Source organism: Arachis hypogaea, chromosome 12 (assembly GCF_003086295.3).
Source record: "Arachis hypogaea cultivar Tifrunner chromosome 12, arahy.Tifrunner.gnm2.J5K5, whole genome shotgun sequence".
NCBI lineage: Eukaryota > Viridiplantae > Streptophyta > Magnoliopsida > Fabales > Fabaceae > Arachis > Arachis hypogaea.
In genome coordinates, this window is record NC_092047.1 from 105,771,545 (window position 1) to 105,789,179 (window position 17,635).

The following is a 17,635-nucleotide window of genomic DNA, read 5'->3' on the forward strand; positions in this document are numbered from 1 at the left end:
CTACTTCTACGAGTCATTTAATGAGGGACAGAAGACTCTTCCGAGCCTTGGTCGATTATGCACAAGGGAAGAAGATCAAAACTTTGACTACTATCGAAGGATTCGAGACTTCGAGGTAAAAGAGGCTTTAAAGCAGATGAAAAATGGCAGGGCAGTAGGACCTGATAATATCCCGATTGAGGTTTGGAAGGGTCTTGGAGAAAAAGGCATCAACTGGTTAACCATGCTTTTTAATGAGATTTTAAGGTCAAAGAAGATGCCTGATGAGTGGAGAAAGAGCACCTTGGTACCTATCTACAAGAATAAGGGGGATATACAAAGTTGCGGAAACTATAGAGGGATTAAGCTTATGAGTCATACTATGAAATTGTGGGAAAGGGTGATAGAACGGAGGTTGAGAAAAGAGACACAAGTAACAGAGAACCAATTTGGATTTATGCCAGGCAGATCTACCACTGAAGCGATATACCTATTAAGAAGGATGATGGAGAGGTATCGTAGTAATAAAATGGATCTACATATGGTGTTTATTGATTTGGAAAAAGCGTATGATAGGGTACCAAGGGAGGTCTTATGGAATGTTTTAGAAAAGAGGAGAGTAAGGATCGCATATATTCGGGCAATTAAAGACATGTATGATGGGGCCACAACTAGTGTGAAGACTCAAGGTGGTGTGACAGAGGAATTTCCTATTGGTATAGGATTACACCAGGGATCATCCTTAAGTCCATACCTTTTCACATTAGTCTTGGAAGTACTCACAGAGCACATCCAAGAGCCTGTGCCATGGTGCATGCTTTTTGCCGATGATATCGTCCTTATGGGAGAGTCAATGGAAGACCTAAATAAGAAGTTGGAGTTATGGAGAGAAGCTCTAGAAGTGTATGGTCTGCGCATAAGCCGTAGCAAGACGGAATATATGGAATGTAAGTTCAGTCTGAGAAGGGAAAACCCCAATATAGAGGTGAAGATTGGAGAAAGCACCCTACGAAAAGTTAAAAGTTTTAAGTATCTTGGGTGCATCATACAGGACAATGGAGAGATTGAACATGATGTAAATCATAGGATCCAAGCAGGTTGGTCAAAATGGCGGAGTGCATCTGGTTTTATATGTGACAAAAAAGTGCCTTTAAAACTTAAAGGTAAATTCTATCGCACCGCTATAAGACCGGCTATGCTGTATGGTACGGAGTGTTGGGCGGATAAAGGGGAGCACGAACATAAGCTGAGTGTGGCAGAGATGAAGATGTTGAGATGGATGAGTGGTCATACGCGATTGGATAAAATAAGGAATGAAGATATAAGGGAGAGAGTTGGAGTAGCACCCATTGTGGAAAAGATGGTTGAATCGCGTCTCAAGTGGTTTGGACATGTGAGAAGAAGACCGATAGAACATCTAGTCAGGAGGGTGGATGAGATGGAAGATGGACAAAGGGCGAAAGGCAGAGGAAGACCTAAGAAGACCATCCATGAGGTGGTCAAACGAGACCTACATGTAAACGGTCTCTCCGTAGACATGATACATGTCAGAGCACAATGGCGTCGTTTGATTCATGTAGCCGACCCCACTTAGTGGGACAAGGCTTATATATCGAACCAACTCATAGATTTCATTGTCATGAACTCAACTTATCGAATTATTAACTAGTCGAATTCCAATGGACTCATCTCCGGCCTTAATTAATAATTTGATAACAAAAAAATTAATTAATCTAAATTTTTTTTTTTTTTTTTTTTTTTTTTTTTTTTTTTTTTTTTTTTTTTTTTTTTTTTTTTTTTTTTTTGGTGTCTCCCGAAATTGGTCTGATTAAATCATTCAAACGGATCAGAACCAAGGGTTACTTAGCCCAGCTCGGTCGAACCCAATTCCTGGATCAGCGGTTCCAGACGCAGACACAGTCACAGTGACAACACAACAAAGAGAGGTGAGAAGCTTCCAGCCTCCTCTCCCTGCTTCAGTCACCTCCCACGGCCACCACCGCGCAGGCGTACACCAGCCAGGGAGCCACAGCCTTCTTCCCCTTTCTTCCTCACTAGCCTACCACAGACCACGGTTCATCGCGGAGGCGCCTATTACGCCGTCGTCTTTGATCATCGCTGCCGCTGGACACCAGCTTGTCGTCGTTCAAACCACCAGGCAGCAACGGAGCAGCCTTTTAGCAGGTAAACATCGTTGTCGTCTTCTCGTCCTTGCTGAACCTTGATTCTGCGAATTATTTATTTCAGCAAAATGATTGTTGGAGATTGATTACTAATTCTGATAATATGGTGTTATTGATTCTGCATCCTATTATTGCTGAAGCTTGATTGTTTCTTATGCTGTGCATAAGTTAAAAAATTGGTAGTATTGTTAAATAAATAATATGCGATTGGGTTCTATGAGGAACTTGATGAGTTCCTCAATAGCTTTCTCATCTCAATGTTGTGGCAGATGATAAGGCTAAGGGTAATTAGTCTTGTAGATGCATGTTTTTCTTGTTTCTTTGCTTTTAGAATGTAGATGTTGTTACTTGTATGTTTGCACTTGTTGCACAAAGTGATCCTGAGCTTGTTGTGAATTTATGTTATTGTTAAATTATATAATAATTTTCAGCAGCAACTCCTTTACTTTTGTTTTCAACTACTTGAGGAGAATTGCTTAGTGTTGATTGTGATTAAAGTACTGCATCTTAAGGAATGATATTTTGACAATGCTGATTGATGTTTTAATCAAATCACACACGCTCTCCATCTTGTTTAATTTGTTTAAATATTGTGAGAATGAAAATGGTTGGAAAGAAGCTGGGATTCTCTCAACAAGAAGCCTTTGTATTGGTATTGCCTATGTGTAGTATTCTGATCTTACAATTGAATCTTTGGTCCTGAGTGTTGATAAGGCTTATAAAACATGTGGTGAAAGGAAAATTTGTGTGTGAAGATAACTCTTTGATCTTTGAGACTCTTAGCTTCTCATGTGTAGTGTAATGCTGTTGATGATTTGCAAGAGAAACAAACTTTTGTAATGTTTGTCTAGTTTCCTAAGAACTTTCATACTGTTCTGACCTGCCATAAATATCGCTACTAACACTTCTTGAGAAGCATTATTTGATCCTGTGACTGTTGAGAATTCTCTGATGTATGTGCAGTATAGTTGACATTTTTGTGAATGAATAAATAAATACAAGTATATCTCATAAAGTCTGGACTTTTTATTTTACAAACCTTGACTTCCTATGACGAGCTTGAGGTTTTCATGCCTTTTTCCTTATGAACATATATGTTGGAGCTTATATCTTGACGAACCTTATGATTTAACATCTGGTTTTGTGCAGAAAAAATAAAGATTGATAACTGCCTGAGAAAAGATTGGCCAAATGAAATAATATGACGTACTCAAAGTTGTTTCTGCGGATAGATCCTAAAGTAAATTATATAATTTCTAATAATGTGTGTACGCGCACTGAATTTTCTGTAGTTGGAATTATCATAATTGTTTCATACGGAGCTCTCTTCTCTGTCATAGGCACATGTTAGTTCCCTAAGCGAATCTTGCTTTAATCTTTTAGATAGTAATTTGTCGGCTTTGGATATTGTTATTACATTTTTCCTGAGTTATCCTTGTTAAAGTTTCTGACATAATCTTTGAAGTTAGGTGGTTCCTTTCCATTCATGGTTTCTAAACAAATGAATAAAGGGAAAAAAAGAGGGAATATGCTGCATTGTTGTTTTGGAGTGTTGTAGTGGGCCTGCTATTTTAGTCATGATTGCCCGAAACGAGTAAAAAAAAATTATATATCAAAGGTTTTGTGTGCTCATGTTTTTAATTTAAGTCATACATACATCACTAATAACTAGGGGAGAGAGAATTTGAGAATGAGAAAGAATGATGAACGATTGCTCCATGAAGACTTGCCTCCACCATGGTTCATTCACGTAGATTTTTTGGCGATGGAAGACAGCAACCTCATGTCCAAGGGCAGCTTAGATGAAATAGACAAAGTCATAGATGTTGGCGGCAGACGGTAACCAACGGTGAAGTTGTGCCCCCTTTTCATCCCTTTTCTGTGCTCCTATTCTCTTCTTCCACTGTTTTGTCAGGTACTGCTTCCTTCTTTATTCTTTTTCTTATGATGATGTGATATTGTGCAAGTCACACAGAACCTGTCCATTCTTTCATATTTTATTTATTTTCTGTAATGTTTGTGGATTTAACTTGTACTAGAGACGATTTTTATGTATTCCCAATATAAGTTGTGACTATGTGAATGACAATGAAGTGTTTGTGTGATAATGCTGATGCTTGGGTAAATGAAAGAGTGTGAATGACAATGAAGTGTTTGCATTTGATAATGGTGATGCTTGAGTAAATGAAAAATATTTGATGCATTAAAATAGGTAATAGGAAAGAAGTGATAAATTGGATTCTTTCCCTAAAAAAAAATTGTCCTTCTGTCAAGTGATCACCGCTTTTTATAGGTAAGCTTTACATCAATGACACATGTAGAGGAGAAGATTTTCAACAATAGATTGTCCGATTTTCAAACACACTTCTTTGATTATCAACATTGACATTTAATCCCTTTGAACTAACAGGTACTTTAATTCACTTCTGAAATTTCCATCTATCACCAGCACGCTGTAAGACATTGGGGAATTCGAGCTTTCACCATATTTGGTGACTTTCCAATGCCATTATTTAAAGCACATGCTGCCAGACGAGGCCAATTCCTAATATCCTATAGCTATAGGAAAGGGAAAAAAAGCATCCGGAAGAAGGATATAGTGACACACACCAAAAAGAGAAGCTTTTATCTAAGGATAGAAATGGATAAGACAAAGAACATGAACAGTAATCTTGCCACTCTCCTAAATGTATCATGTATAAATTGGTTGGCCAAAACACAGCTCTAGAATTCAATATCGCTACCTTCTCATATGCATGGTTTGTGCCTTTATCATATATTCACCTCACACATGCAATTGCCAAGCCCATGATACCCTCCAAGCTTATTCACAATGCTTCTCGTCATCTTCAATATGCCTCATTCAACCAATCACCTCCTTCCATTTTCTTCAGATTCTCCTCATTGTTGCATCAATTCTCTAACACCCTTTTCCATGTTAAGTCCATCCACGCTCAGATCATTATTAACGGTGTGTACAATGAAAGCTTTCTAGTTGTAAAACTTATCAAGGCATACTCTGGTTTGGGTTTCTTTGGCATTGCCCGCAAGGTGTTCGATCAATGTTCTCACCCGGAAACCTTTCTTTGTAATGCCATGATGGCTGGGTATTTAAGAAACCAACAGTGTAAGGAGGTTCCTATTTTGTTTAAAATGATGGGGTCTTGTCATATAGATATCAACAGTTATACTTGTATGTTTGCTCTCAAGGCCTGCACCAGTTTGTTGGATTTTCAGATGGGGATGGAAGTTGTTAGGGATGCTGTTGCAGAGGGATTACATTTGCATCCAATTGTAGGGAGTTCGGTTATAAATTTCTGGGTGAAGTTTGGGAAACTTGGTGATGCTAGAGCAGTCTTTGATGAGATGCCCGAAAGAGATGTTGTTTGTTGGAACTCAATGATCGGGGGTTATGTGCAGTGGCAGTGCTTTACCGAGGCGATTCGGATGTTCCTTGAGATGATTAATTGCGGAATAAGGCCGAGTCGTGTGACAATGGCAAGCTTACTCAAGGTGTGTGGAGAAAGTGGACTAAGAAAATTTGGAAGATGTCTTCACAGTTGTGTCCTTGTGTGTGGCATGGGCAACGATGTGTTTGTGCTGACTTCTTTAGTTGACATGTATAGTAAGATAGGTGAAACTAATAGTGCTTCGTTGGTTTTCAATAGTATGTGCAGTAGAACTTTGGTTTCATGGAATGCTATGATTTCAGGATATGTTCAAAATGGTATGGTACATGAATCTTTTGCTCTTTTTAGCAGACTAGTTCAAATTGGTGCTGGGTTTGATTCAGGAACCTTAGTGAGCCTTATTCAGGGATGTTGTCTTACATCTAACCTGAGAAGTGGAAAATCCATCCATTCCTATATCATTAGAAAAGGATTTGAACCGAATCTAGTTTTGTCCACTGCAATTGTTGACATGTATTGTAAATGTGGTGCCACAAAGCAGGCAATTACTGTTTTCAGAAGAATGGATACAAGGAATGTAATTACTTGGACTGCTTTGCTGGTAGGTTTATCCCAAAATGGCTATGCAGAGGATGCGCTGAAATTGTTTTGTCAGATGCAAGAAGAAAATGTGGCTGCCAATTCTGTGACTCTTGTTAGTCTAGTACATTGTTGCACCCACCTAGGATCTCTCAAGAAAGGTAGGAGCATCCATGCTCATTTTATCCGACATGGTTACACCCTTGATGCAATTAATATATCAGCTTTGATAGATATGTATGCCAAGTGTGGAAAAATCCACTCAGCTAAGAAATTATTCAACAACGGATTCCCTTTTAAAGATAGTATATTGTGCAACTCAATGATTATGGGTTATGGAATGCATGGCTATGGACATCAAGCTCTTGGTGTCTTTGGCAGAATGATAGAGGAGGGAGTCAAACCAAATCAAACTACATTTATTTCACTCCTAACGGCTTGCAGTCACTCAGGCCTTGTTGAAGAAGGTAAAACTTTGTTCCACAGTATGGAAAGAGATCATGGCATCAAGCCTAGTGACAAACACTATGCTTGCCTCGTTGATCTTCTTAGTCGAGCAGGCCATCTCGAGGAAGCAGACACATTGGTGAAACAAATGCCTTTCGAACCAAGCACTGATGTGCTTGAAGCTTTGCTCAGTGGTTGCAGAACTCATAAGAATATCAATATGGGGATACAAATGGCAGATAGATTACTTTCTTTAAATGATTTAAACTCTGGAATTTATGTCATGTTATCAAACATATATGCCGAAGCAAGACGATGGGACGCAGTGAATCACATAAGAGGCCTCATGAGGACAAGGGGACTGAAGAAAACACCTGCTTATAGTTTGATTGAAGTAGGAAATGAACTTCACACATTTTTTGCTGGTGATGATTCACATCCTAAGTGGGAAGATATTCATCAATTGTTGGAAAACTTGAGGATTGAGGTGGAGGCTTGTGGCTATGTTCCTGATACTAGTTGTGTGCTTCGTGATGTGAATGAGGAAATGAAGGTTAAGTTGCTTTGGGGGCATAGTGAGAGATTAGCTATTGCATTTGGTCTTTTGAGCACACCATATGGAAGCTTGATTAGGATCACAAAAAACCTTCGTGTCTGTGTTGATTGTCATAATGTTACCAAATACATATCAAGAATAGTTAAGAGGGAAATTATTGTAAGGGATGCTAATCGTTTCCATCACTTTGTTGATGGCCAATGCTCCTGTAATGATTACTGGTGATGAGGACATGCTGAGAATTAAGTTATTTTTTACAAGAACATCTTATTTGATGTCCAAAACTCATTCCATCAACCTTAGATTTTAGCGCCATTTCCACTCTCCGTTCCAATACTCAAACCTTTCTCTTTTCTTTTCTTTTTTCCTTTCTCCCTCTCGTTTGGCTTGTGTTGTGTGCCAATTGAATACTAATTTTTACATGCTCAAATGACATTATTCAATTAGTATTTGGTTGGGTTGTTTGAAGGTGGGGAGGATGATCTGATTTGGACATTGTATGAGCATATGTTGGAATCTGGTGTTGTGGCTGACATTAATGTTGAGACTGTTGGATAGCTGGTACAGGTATTATGCAAGACAAGGTTTCGAAGGGATACGAACTTCTTAGGCAGGTTCTAGGGAATGGCATGAGTCCTGATGGACTCTTGAAAGAACAATTCTGAGGTATTTCAGGTTTTCATTGATGTCAAGGATAGAGGGTATTTCCCAGATAGAGTCATGTACACAATAGTAATCAAAGGCTTCTGCAAGAAGCAACAGCTTGGTGAAGGAAGGAAGTTGTGGTTTGAGATGATTCAAAAAGGGTTACTACATACCTAATGAGTATACCTATAATGTATTGTTATATGGGTATTGTAAGGCCTGTGATCTTGTTGAGGCAAAGAAGCTCTTTAACGATATGCATTCTAGAGGTGCACTCGTCCTAGCCTGCACAAATGGCTCTGGTTGCTCACCATCGACGACCCAATATGACCAACTAGCCTATAATCTAGTTTGTCTACCCTATCATAAAATATGTGTCCATGTCTAATAAGTCATTGAAATATTATTACATCCTTCAAACAAAAGAAGTCTAAGGAATGGATGCAAAACAAATAATAGTTACCATTTTCCCTTGCTTAAACCACTCCTCACTTGGACTTGGCTCATCTGAATATTTTCCTGTCAAAAACAAGAGACCACAAAAACTCACCAATAAACTTCTCAAATAGTTTCGTTGCATAAAACCCACATGCATGTGTTTGTTTTTCCATACCAACTTAAGTGCTAATGTCCGACCAATGGTTCCTGTCCCACGGCATATATCAAAGAACAATGTATCAAGGCCTAAGCGTGCCCAATCTCCACCAAGTGAGTATAACTTAGCTGCAAGAGTGTTAACCTGCAATAGTAGACTTAAAATTCCATCTAGAAGAAACGTACCTCCGGAAAAAAGAAATCTTCACAAGAATTCAGTGTTTTCTCGGCAATTCTTTCACGAAGCCGTAAGAAGAAGATAGAAAATAGTTATAATCCGATTTTATATCATCGAAGCAAGCAATTCTATCCAGGCAAGGGACATTAATATCCAATTCAAAATCAAATCAAAAACAAAGAAAGAAAGAATATAGAGAATTAATTCCAGTTCACTAGTCATATTCTCACAATCTTGTCCCTAACCTCAGCTCCCCTATACTGACTACACTTTTGGCTAATAAGACTATTTCTTCTAATAATTCAGTAATAGCAGCAGCTTACATAATCAAATGAATTGGCAATGCTAACAGTTAAAATATCTGACAAACTCAACTAGATATAATAGGTATACATTAAAACTAAAAGCGAATAAGAATGCACTTGAATAGCATAGGAAAAAGAACCACAAACATTTTAGTTTAAGCAATATAGATCATAAAATGTATCAGTGATGCTGCTTTAACCATATTAACATATTCACCTAATCATGAGAAAAAGAAATTATATTTAAATTTGTAACTGAATTTGAAGTTAGTACTCTACCTTTTCCTAATACTAAGCAGGCAAATGGTTTCTCTTTCTTTTTTTTTAAATTTTGTTTTATCTAATCACATTGTAAAACTAATGTGTCAAACTAGTTGAGCTGATAAATTGATTATGCTAACTAGGTTTCAGTAATATCGATGCGATTGTTATTAACAAACGTAAATTTAAAATTTTATGATAAAAATAATAGATAAAAAAATTGCAAAAGTAAATATTGTAACACCTCTTATTTTCAGAAAATTTAAATTATGAATGAGTTATGTTTTATTTTATTAAATTGAGCTTTTTATTATAGAAATAATTTTATTAAAGATATTTAAATTTACTTTTATGAATTAAGGAAATTAATTAAATTATTTTTAATTTTTTTAAAAATTAGAATAGCTATTTAAAACTAATTGATGAGTTTATAAATAAATGGTATTCTCAAAAATAATTAATTTTGATTTTTAATTACTACTCTATCTCCTATTTTTATTAAAATTACCAAACTATCTTTGCTCCTCTTTTTCCAAATCTAACCCTAATTTCAAAATTAACTCACACATTCTCAACTCTTACCTCACACGCTACACGCACACACAGGAGAAGCAGAGAGAGTGAAGATCGGGAAAAAGAGAGGGGAGGAAGGGACGACGCCGGCGGGGCTGGGAGCCGCCGTCGCCGTCGTTGTCGCAGATCAGGAAGGGAGAGGGAGAAGGAGATCGAAATAGGGAATCGGGAAAGGAGAAAGGAAGAAGCGCGAGAGAGGAGGTGCTTTCCCGCCGTCCTCGCCGTCGCCCCTGGAGACTGTCCCTGCCGCGGGAAGCGGGGCTTCGTCGTTGCCGTCGCGGCTACAAGTATAGGGCTTCGAAGAGAGAGAGAGAGAGAGAGAGAGAGAGAGAGAGAGAGAGAGAGAGAGAGAGAGAGAGAGAGAGAGAGAGAGAGAGAGAGAGAGAGAGAGAGAGAGAGAGAGAGAGAGAGAGACTAATTGTTGTAGGTTGTGCCACCGCGCCTCTGGTCACCGGGAACCGCGCTGATGTTGCCGAAAGCGACTACCGGAAACTCTGCAAGTTTGCTCTAGCTTCGCTTTGCTTCTGCCAGTTCTGTCCTTGTCGGTGAGGATCACCGGAGCTGCCGATGCTCCATCCCCTTATTTCCTTTGGTAAGACTAATCTTTTTCTGTCTTGTCTTGCCATAAAGCTCTATTATTGACTCTGTCCTATCCTGCTTGATGTCCATTTCTGTCTTTGCTCAGTTTTAAACCCTCGTAGGCTATTGGATTCGCTGCCATTGTTACTGTGGTTGTTCCATGTTGTTGATACTTGGGCTGTTGTTGATGTTGCTGTAGTGAGAAATCGAAGTTGTTGCTACTAACTCAGTCCAAATTTCGTGCTCTTTCATTCCATTCTACTTCAACCTTCCTCACCTTTTATCTTGGCAGAAGAAGAAGACGGGCTCACACGGAGGAGGAGAAAAAGAAGCTTTGCTCTCAGGCGGAGGATGGCAAGTTTTCTCAGGCGTCGGAGAAGAAGAAACTCTGTTGATCTGCTCTCTGCCTCTCTCCGTGACCGTGACTCTATCTCTAGTCTCTACTCTCAGGCGTTGGAGAAGAAGAAGCAGCCTCACTCTGAATTCTGATTCTCTAAAGGTTTGGGGTTAATTTTTGACGTAAAAATTAAGTGAGAAATTGACTAAAACGATGGATGCTGGAAGCAAAAGCGTGTATGATTTTTTGTTGATAAAAATTGACGACAATTTTCATCGATTTTAGTTAAAACAAAAATAAGCTTTCTAGCCGTTTATTTTATATAAATATCTATACCCTTCATTTGATTTTGAAAGAAGATCTTGATCATCTAAATTTATCGACAACAAAAGCGGTCGATATTATAATTATTAAAATAGACAACCAGTCCGTCGATTTTAAAGAAAAAAGTTTTCAACCCACCACTTCGTTAGCAATGTGACGATAATACTAATACGTTAGAAGGTTGCTAAAATAATAGATGACATGGTCGTCGATTTTAATATTTTATTTCTAATAATTTATTTTTTATTTTATCGACGATAAGCTGTCAAAAAATATCAATGAAAAATCTGACCGTCAATTTTTTGCATCGATAATTATATTGTTTCTTGTAGTGCCTGCAGATCGAGTGATGCACCACTTTGAGTATGCACAACCTATCTCTGAACCTACAAAAATCATTAGAGTAGAAGACCATTGCATCACTGTTCATGGAGTGTAACTTCATGACTGAAGAATGTTAGATGTGGGATGGATAAAGGATTGGTAAAGTTTGGTAAGATTCTTTCCAACCACCAAAAACTTTGGTTTATTGATTTCTGGCTTTCTGCTTTGCCAACCAAGTCTTTTGGTAACTGATAGTGTAGTTGAACCTTGATTGGACTTTAAAAATTATAGATGTTACCTTCATGAATAGGTCAGTTTTAACCAATGGCCTTATAGTCTCAGCAACTGTGTCTGAGTCCAACTTTGAATGATCTTGTGAAAACATTCCGATGGTGCATGTGTGCCTTCTATTATATCTCCGTATCTCCCAACAACCTTTCTTCTGTATCAAGCTGGCTCGGATAAGTCAATCTTACTCACAACCATACGTCTTGTATTTTGCATAGAACGTCTGTGGTTCAGACTCATAAATATTGTAATTGACTCCTCTAGAGATAGTGTAACTCTTAGTTATCGCAATGACCAACTTTCTGATCCTGAACTCCTCGTCTTCAACATTAGCAACATCTATAGAAAAAAAAATTGTCACTCATTGATCTATCCAAAATATAAATTAAGGAAAATGTATTACTCACTCCTCAAGTACCCATGTTTGCATATTTGAAAAATTCCGGTACATGCATGGTGTCAAGATCCAAGCTATGCATAAAAGGTAGAAAGTCTATCAGTTGATTGACTGTGGGTGAAACCACTACATTTTCCACTACTGCCTCACCTCCCATATCACCATCCTCGTCCTTCTCATTGGCTTCGTAGGTAGTTTCGAATTTTTTTTCGCTATCACTGTTTATTCCTTCGTACACTTTAGCTCTATTATCTTCCATATCTGAAATCATGTTGAATCCCATCTACATTTGTATTTTCAAACTCAACATACAACTCAATCTTTGGCTGTTGCACCTGAGTCTGCCAGTGAATTTCACATACGCAGGATACTTGCTTCATCAATGATCGGCATAATATCAAACTGTATTAAGCTATCAAATACGATAACGGAATTCCGTTGCAGAATATTGCTGATGCTCTTTATGCTTTGACAGAGATCATACTGTAGCTCCACGAACGTCATGGTGCATAGAACCATAAACGAAAACGGATTCTCACACGCAAAACTCAACCCCTTATGAGTATTTCGTATAATCTAACTGTTGTGATACACTACCATATTTATGGTACCCTCCTTCACACCACCAATACACAAACAGCTCTTCTCTTTGCAATGAAGTAAAATGGTAGCGAGCCTCACCTTATACAGATAAAGCACTCAACATGCCTCTTGCATGTTACCTGGGATGTCACCATGTGGGCAACACGTCCCTTGCGTGTTGCCTTAGATGTTGCCATGTGGAACTACGAGAAAATACGTTTTTTGCCACGCTTTTAAAGCGTGTCAAAAAGTGCGAAAAAGCGTACCGATAGCCTTTCGCCACGTTTTTTGAGCTACCGGCACGCTTTTGAAAGGGTCACATCTGCAAGCATGCCGGTTGATCTATCGCCACGCTTTTCTTGATCTATTGGTACGCTTTACTTTTTGTCATGCTTTTATCTATTGGCACGCTTAAAAGCGTGGCTGTATGTATAACCCTGTAGCCACGCTTTTGAAACTGTCGAAAAATAGACATACAGCCACACTTTTAACGTGTGTCGAAAGATGGATATACAACCACGCTTTTAAAGCATGCCGAAAAGTGAAAACTTGTCGTTACACTTCAAAAGCGTTGCCTAATTCTTTTCAAATAAAAAAATAAACAATAAAAAATAAAATAGAAATATTAATAAGTTAATCTTTCAAATAAAATAAAATACTAAAAAATTAATCTTTCATTGATTTATATGAATTATGTACATAATAAAATATGAATGAAACATTTAAGAAAAAATAAATTCAACTTCCAAAATAAACATTTAAAAAAACTACAATTCTATATTAGAAAAAATCTAATCTAATTCCTGAACAACATCCGGACTAAGTTGTAGCATACAAATGGTTGCACGCAACTCTTGTATAGCTGTCTGAGGTGGAGAAGCTGTTGGGCGACAATAACCTGTAAGCATGAGAACTATACAACAAATCGCAAAATCAGTACTAATTTCCAACATGTCAAATTTGTCACTTAGTAATCAAAACTTGTATCCCTTTTTTATAATAATACGTACCTGCAACAAGATTTGAGTCATATGTGTAGACATCAATCCCCCAAAGCTGGCCACCTCTGACCTGAACATATTAATATTAACGATATAGCATCAGAATTCAGATACTAGAGGTTAAAGGCATATTTCAATTTCATACATTGGGTTCCTAAATAAAAAATATAGGTACGTTTTTCTAATAGCAAAGCGAACAAATGAAAATTTTTATCTCAACTCATTAAATAATTTCATTAACTGAATTAATGTAAAAAAATTCATGCCAGTATCAAGGAAGCATTAGTAAAAAGTATGCATTAAAATCACATAAAAACATTGACAAATAGAATTTAAACATTGCATTGACTGCAATGATAGCAAGCAGCCATAATGAATCAAAATAAAAATCTTAAGCTTCTCTCAATATAAAAGAAGGTTGGAACTATGTTGTCTGCAATGCCACAAATAGAGTGTCTAAGCATGTATCAATTTTAGCATGTTTCATGTCAAGCTTACCTCTATATAGCAAAGTCCTTTTGTCACAATTAAATCTATTTCATGCCAGTTTTTCAGTCTTCGCTGATTTTGTTATCCTTCCAATAGATCTGATCTTAACACACAGCTAGCTGGACTTCATAAACAATAGTGCAATACAATTACATATAAAATATAAACCACTTTTGACATAATACAAATTTACTAACTTACTAAGGACTTCAACTGCTAAAAGCCATTCCTTGGCATCAGCATGTAACATCTTGACTAGATCTTTGGCACTGCTCAATATGGAAGGCCAATGCAAGGATCCGATGAGAATAGCATCAAATATAGCTTGTTTATTTTTTTTCATACAAAAGACAAGAATAACATGGGAGAAAGATTAGAAAGAAAAATTAGTCTCCAATCAATACAAAATATCTAATAATGAACAAAAAAAAAGCTTCCAGAACCAAACACACACATCTGAACTGAAGTGAAGCTCAAGGATCAATAGCCATTAAAAATCATAGCCATTGAAAATTTGAGCCAATGGCTGAAGTTAGCACTTAGAATAAGATATTAAAATAGTATGTTTACCTTCTTGGAAGCCTCCTGATAACAGCCTCATCAAGATCAAAGGGCCTATTTGTAGCAGCGAGAACAAGTATACGCTCTTTGTCTTTTGTTCGTAGACCATCCCAATTCATCATGAACTCATTCTTTATTTCTCAAAGTTAATTGCACAAAACAAAGAAAATACATGAATATTGATCACACTGAACATTCCACAAAAGATTATATACTATTTAAAAAAAATTATGATACCTTGATAGTCTCGCTTAAATTTCCAAAACCATGTAAGCTGTGCAAGGGAGCAGAACTACCAGCGGACAGCTGCTTCAAGAGCACAAATTGTAATAATCTCATCAGAATCATATTTTTTTATTTCTCAAGATGATCAAGGACTCAAGGTTATCAATTATGTTACAAATCAATCAATTTTCTAACAATTTTTGCATGAATAAGCATGACATCAAGATTCACCAAACAAGGAAACACAAGATTTAGTTCAAGAAGTAAACTAAGAGCAAGCAAGCAAACACAATAAATTTTGAAAAATGTTTAGTTCTGTTCATTGACTAAAGTTGGACAGCAGCAACTAGCAGGATTAAAATAGCTCGTATGTTGAAAATTAGTTTAAGTGAAACGTGTAGACTACAATTAAGATAGTCAACTAGCATTGCATAATAGAAAATAAATGCGTACCGCAACAGTACCGCAGCAAAAGCAAACCAAGAGAGGTGGCAGCGGCAGCAGCAATGAATAGACAATTACAAAAAGCTTGAAATAAAAAGATAAACTTAAATAAATACTAATTACTAATATGTAGCCTTTAATATTTTTCAAAAACCTCCCTCACTCACTGATTTATCACTTCAAGACTCAGTTCAAGTTTAGACATATAGAAAACTTCATGTATATTACTAATTAGGGTTAAGTTCAATTTTGGTCCCTAACGTAGGGGTCAAAATTTGTTTCGTCCCTAAGTTTTTTTTTTAAACAAAATCGTCCCCGAAGTTGATAGTTGTATTAAAATGGTCTAGCGGACAATTATGCCCCTGAGTTCGCTACTCTCTCCTTAACTGTTTGTTAATTAATTAATAATAATAATATTAATAATCATAATATTAATAATAGAAGAGAACGCTGTGGGAGAGGGAGGAGAAGATGTTGGGTCGAAGGCTTTGAGGAAGAAAGCTGCGCTAGGGTTCGACGAAGTGGAGGACGGGGATAGAGACACTGATTGGATGGCTTCCCAGGGTTCAAGATCGGGCAGAATTCGAACGCCTGTGAAGGAGATGCTATGTGGGCATGGAGAGAAGCCGATTCTGCGAACCTCAACGACGAAGGACAACCCAGGACAACGATTTTGGGGTTGTGTCTACTATGAGGTATTTTATTGGCCTGTAATTTCTGAGATTGAGGTTTTTCATTTGAGTTTCCTTCATCTTATGAGATCTGGGTGGTGATAGGTTCAGGATGGCTGTGATTTCTTTAGGTGGGCAGACCCAGAAGCTGGAGGAGTGCTGCGGGATTCTGAGATTGCAAGATGCAAGAAAAAAATTACAACGTTGAAGACAAGGTTGAAGGATGTGGAATGGAAGCTGAGGATTGTAGCTGCTTTAGGAGTAGTTGGGTGGATTGGGTTTCTCTATTTGTTGCTGCATAATCCAAGCAGTTGGAGGCAACCATATGGAATGCATCTAATCAGGAGATGAGTAGAACATCATTTGTAGGATTTTTGTGTGTTGTTTTGGTTTAGGGATGCTGTTACTTTTATGGCTATAATGATGTAATGTGATGTATCCCCTGTTAAGATGTTTGAATGAATGAATGAAAGTGTTGAAGCAGTGAAAATATGTTGTGCAAATTTCCAAGCATGAGGTAGTAAAAATGTGTTGAAAACATGTAAAGAACACTTATGTGCACCAGGATAAAACATTAAGCAATGATTCTTAAAACACTGACAATAAAAGTTCACAACATCATCCATAAGCCAAAATGGTAAATTACAGAGTTGTCTCTAGCACTTAAACAAAAAAAACACAGACCAGCATAAGCAATAAACAAACTTAAAATTTGTCCACCACATGGAACCAAATAACAAAATAACAAAATAGCAACATAACATTGTTTCAGACCTAATGAAACAGCCTAACAGCCAAAACACATAACTAATCCTCTTTAAAGATTGCCCCATGCACTAGGAGGCAATTTTGCCATTAGCTTGAGTTTCTGCATTGGGATATGAGGTGCACCAGTCTGGATAACAGAGAAACGCCTCTTCTTTTGAATTGGTTAACTGTGTGATGGCTTCTTGTTAGTGGAGCAAGCTACTGCACTTCTCTTTTGAGGCAAAGGTTGGGATGAAGGAGCTGTAGGGTTGGACTGAGGTGGTGCAGGCCCGGCAACTTTTTTGGTCTGAATCTTGGGCTGGGTTGAATTATCAGTGGGCCTAGCTGCCATCTTCCTGGGCCTGGTTACTGGTTTGTTGGGCTGAGTAGTTACTGTGTTGCAATGACTTGTTGCAGGGCTGGGTTGAGAGCATGATTTGTTGCTAAATCTCCCTCTTTGCACTGTTTGGCCAGGGGTTGTGAGCTTGCAACCTTAGTACCTCTTCTTGGACCCTTGGCAGCTTGCTGAGATGCAGGTTGGATCTGTGACAGAAACAAAAAAATAAGGAACATTATGAAGCACAAGTAAATATAACCCAACCTGAACACTATAGCAGAATGGAATGGAAGATACCTTCTTCTTAGGCTTTGTGCAACCTGATTTCTTGTGACCTAGAGCACCACAGTTAGAACACCTCTGTGTTTGGCCCCTACGGGAGAGGTGAGTTTGGCTTCTGTTATCATCATCCCCAGGTCCTCTCTTCCTCTTCTTGACTGGCCGGTGACTTGGCTTCCGATATGGTGGTGGCATGACATCATCATACTGGGACCTCTCTCACAGATCTGGCCCATTCAGAGGATGTATCACTTCTTGGTAGCACCTCAGGTAAGCATCCTTCTTGTAATGGTCATCGACAAACGACTCCAAGTCCAAGCCTTTGAATGTTATGCAGCTA

The 17,635-nt window shown here is 37.9% G+C and overlaps 1 protein-coding gene and 1 long non-coding RNA gene across 3 annotated transcripts; one reads left to right on the forward strand and one right to left on the reverse strand.

Annotated features, from left to right (window-relative positions):
- The first annotated feature begins 1,845 nt into the window (after positions 1–1,845).
- On the forward strand, positions 1,846–7,438 carry LOC112728047 (pentatricopeptide repeat-containing protein At3g12770). Of its 2 annotated transcripts, none has more exons than XM_025778022.3 (2): positions 1,846–2,163; positions 4,573–7,438. In XM_025778022.3, the coding sequence occupies exon 2, from the start codon at positions 4,857–4,859 to the stop codon at positions 7,377–7,379; it is 2,523 nt and encodes an 840-aa protein (XP_025633807.1). In that variant the 5' UTR covers positions 1,846–2,163; positions 4,573–4,856; the 3' UTR covers positions 7,380–7,438. The 2 variants fall into 2 exon arrangements, with proteins under 2 accessions (XP_025633807.1, XP_072065717.1); XM_072209616.1 differs by lacking the exon at positions 1,846–2,163 and adding an exon at positions 3,932–4,077.
- On the reverse strand, positions 1,859–9,024 carry LOC140177102 (uncharacterized). Its single transcript, XR_011868843.1, has 3 exons — positions 8,413–9,024; positions 8,263–8,318; positions 1,859–4,140 (listed from the first exon to the last, which is right to left on the reverse strand). It is a non-coding gene; the product is annotated as an uncharacterized lncRNA (long non-coding RNA).
- Positions 9,025–17,635: the final 8,611 nt, after the last annotated feature.

Coding starts and splice junctions, on each gene's coding strand:
- LOC112728047 (XM_025778022.3), top strand. CDS start 4,857: ATGTATAAATTGGTTGGCCAAAACACAGCTCTAGAATTCAATATCGCT.